Here is a 3770-nt window from a genome sequence, read left to right on the forward strand (position 1 = left end):
TATTGCCACAAGTGTTTTGGGCCCTCATATTGCCACACTAAAGTGTTTTGGGCCCTCATATTGCCACGCTAAAGTGTTTTGGGCCCTCATATTGCCACACTAAAGTGTTTTGGGCCCTCATATTGCCACACTAAAGTGTTTTGGGCCCTCATATTGCCACACTAAAGTGTTTCAGCCCCTTCACAATGCCCCACTAAAGTGTTTCAGCCTTCACAATGCCACACTAAAGTGTTTCGGCCCTCATATTGCCACACTAAAGTGTTTCGGCCCTCATATTGCCACACTAAAGTGTTTTGGGCCCTCATATTGCCACACTAAAGTGTTTTGGGCCTCATATTGCCACACTAAAGTGTTTTGGGCCCTCATATTGCCACACTAAAGTGTTTTGGGCCCTCATATTGCCACACTAAAGTGTTTTGGGCCCTCATATTGCCACACTAAAGTGTTTTGGGCCCTCATATTGCCACACTAAAGTGTTTCAGCCTTCACAATGCCCCACTAAAGTGTTTCAGCCTTCACAATGCCACACTAAAGTGTTTCGGCCCTCATATTGCCACACTAAAGTGTTTCGGCCCTCATATTGCCACACTAAAGTGTTTCGGCCCTCATATTGCCACACTAAAGTGTTTTGGGCCTCATATTGCCACACTAAAGTGTTTGGGCCCTCATATTGCCACACTAAAGTGTTTCGGCCCTCATATTGCCACACTAAAGTGTTTCGGGCCCTCATATTGCCACACTAAAGTATTTAGGCCCTCATATTGCCACACTAAAGTGTTTCGGGCCCTCATATTGCCACACTAAAGTGTTTTGGGCCCTCATATTGCCACACTAAAGTGTTTTGGGCCCTCATATTGCCACACTAAAGTGTTTCAGCCTTCACAATGCCCCACTAAAGTGTTTCAGCCTTCACAATGCCACACTAAAGTGTTTCGGCCCTCATATTGCCACACTAAAGTGTTTCGGCCCTCATATTGCCACACTAAAGTGTTTGGGCTTTCATATTGCCACACTAAAGTGTTTCGGCCCTCATATTGCCACACTAAAGTGTTTCGGCCCTCATATTGCCACACTAAAGTGTTTTGGCCCTCATATTGCCACACTAAAGTGTTTCGGCCCTCATATTGCCACACTAAAGTGTTTCGGCTCACATATTGCCACACTAAAGTGTTTCGGCCCTCATATTGCCACACTAAAGTGTTTCGGCCCTCATATTGCCACACTAAAGTGTTTCAGCCCTCATATTGCCACACTAAAGTGTTTTGGGCCCTCATATTGCCACACTAAAGTGTTTTGGGCCCTCATATTGCCACACTAAAGTGTTTTGGGCCCTCATATTGCCACACTAAAGTGTTTTGGGCCCTCATATTGCCACACTAAAGTGTTTTGGGCCCTCATAATGCCCCACTAAAGTGTTTGGGCCCTCATATTGCCACACTAAAGTGTTTTGGGCCCTCATATTGCCACACTAAAGTGTTTCGGCCCTCATATTGCCACACTAAAGTGTTTTGGGCCCTCATATTGCCACACTAAAGTGTTTCGGCCCTCATATTGCCACACTAAAATGTTTTGGGCCCTCATATTGCCACACTAAAATGTTTTGGGCCCTCATATTGCCACACTAAAATGTTTTGGGCCCTCATATTGCCACACTAAAATGTTTTGGGCCCTCATATTGCCACACTAAAATGTTTTGGGCCCTCATATTGCCACACTAAAGTGTTTTGGCCCTCATATTGCCACACTAAAGTGTTTCGGCCCTCATATTGCCACACTAAAGTGTTTCGGCCCACATATTGCCACACTAAAGTGTTTCGGCCCTCATATTGCCACACTAAAGTGTTTCGGCCCTCATATTGCCACACTAAAGTGTTTCAGCCCTCATATTGCCACACTAAAGTGTTTTGGGCCCTCATATTGCCACACTAAAGTGTTTTCGGCCCTCATATTGCCACACTAAAGTGTTTCGGCCCTCATATTGCCACACTAAAGTGTTTCGGCCCTCATATTGCCACACTAAAGTGTTTCGGCCCTCATATTGCCACACTAAAGTGTTTCGGGCCCTCATATTGCCACACTAAAGTGTTTCGGCCCTCATAATGCCCCACTAAAGTGTTTCGGCCCTCATATTGCCACACGAAAGTGTTTCGGCCCTCATATTGCCACACTAAAGTGTTTCGGCCCTCATATTGCCACACTAAAGTGTTTTGGGCCCTCATATTGCCACACTAAAGTGTTTCGGCCCTCATATTGCCACACTAAAATGTTTTGGGCCCTCATATTGCCACACTAAAATGTTTTGGGCCCTCATATTGCCACACTAAAATGTTTTGGGCCCTCATATTGCCACACTAAAATGTTTTGGGCCCTCATATTGCCACACTAAAATGTTTTGGGCCCTCATATTGCCACACTAAAGTGTTTCGGCCCTCATATTGCCACACTAAAGTGTTTTGGGCCTCATATTGCCACACTAAAGTGTTTTGGGCCCTCATATTGCCACACTAAAGTGTTTCGGCCCTCATATTGCCCCACTAAAGTGTTATGGGCCCTCATATTGCCCCACTAAAGTGTTTCGGCCCTCATATTGCCACACTAACGTGTTTCGGCCCTCATATTGCCACACTAAAGTGTTTTGATCTTCATATCCTAAAGGGATTTCATCTTGAAACTTTTCAGTTACAAGTCCAACGCTCTAACCACTAGGCTACCTGCCACCTCTACACTCTAACCACGAGGCTACCTGCCACCTCTACACTCTAACCACGAGGCTACCTGCCGCCTCTACACTCTAACCACTAGGCCACCTGCCACCTCTACACTCTAACCACGAGGCCACCTACCGCCTCTTCACTCTGTAGCTGCATTGATTTCTAACTCAGGAATTGCAATTAGTGCTCTCTCTCCCACAGACAGACAGGCAAACACACACACACAAACAAACACAAACAATTGTATAAATGTTTCTGATTGAGTTATTTGGTTTGTCTGAGTGAGAGCCAACTGTTATTCTAACAATAAATGATGAGTGAAGGCAATCGCTGGCGAGATGGAGGCAACAACTTGTTGGTTTAAAGCATCACCAGAAAACAGCAGTCACTCTGAAGCAATAACAGCATAGACAACCCCAACACAATGCAGACAGGAAGACACACGCATGAACACACACACACACTCACACCCCTATTGTCCTTATACACAGTTTGTGTCACCAATCAACACAGGTGAGGACTCCAATCCTAGCAGGTAGAGAGAGGAGGCCACCATGAACCCTTACCTGATGATGACGTACATAACCAGACAGTTACCCATCAGCCCCACCACGCAGACCATCATGTAGACTACAACGATGGTGATCTTGACACCGGCAGGCAGGAAGGCGTCGGTCTCGTTGAACCCACCGCTGAAGTTGTTCTGGAATAGCAGAGAGTCGTTGTAGAAGTGGAGGGCTCTCAGGTCCAGGTCTGATCCCCCGACCAACGAGTCGTTTATGAACTCCATGACAATGCTGCCGTGACAGAGACAGGATACTAACAGTCAGACACGTGAGAAAAGACAGGGGTGTGACGTGCCACCTGATGAGAGATGAAAGGAATGATGAGGGGAATGAGTAATGAGAAGCAGAATGAGGAGGGGAATGAGGAGAGGAATGAGGAGAGGAATGAGGAGGGGAATGAGGAGAGGAATGAGGAGGGGAATGAGTAATGAGAAGCAGAATGAGGATGGGAATGAGGAGAGGAATGAGGAGAGGAATGAGGAGAGGAATGAGG

The 3770-nt window shown here is 46.3% G+C and overlaps 1 protein-coding gene across 1 annotated transcript in view; it reads right to left on the reverse strand.

Annotated features, from left to right (window-relative positions):
• Positions 1–3502, reverse strand: part of LOC124023545 (nociceptin receptor-like) — a 70858-nt gene extending 67356 nt beyond the window's left edge. The window contains exon 1 of the mRNA XM_046337929.1: positions 3278–3502. Within this exon, the coding sequence (XP_046193885.1) occupies positions 3278–3501 (224 nt within the window). The 5' untranslated portion in view covers position 3502. The remainder of the gene's footprint in view (positions 1–3277) is intronic.
• Between the last annotated feature and the right edge of the window lie 268 nt (positions 3503–3770).

Source organism: Oncorhynchus gorbuscha, linkage group LG03 (assembly GCF_021184085.1).
Source record: "Oncorhynchus gorbuscha isolate QuinsamMale2020 ecotype Even-year linkage group LG03, OgorEven_v1.0, whole genome shotgun sequence".
NCBI classification, from domain to species: Eukaryota; Metazoa; Chordata; class Actinopteri; order Salmoniformes; family Salmonidae; genus Oncorhynchus; species Oncorhynchus gorbuscha.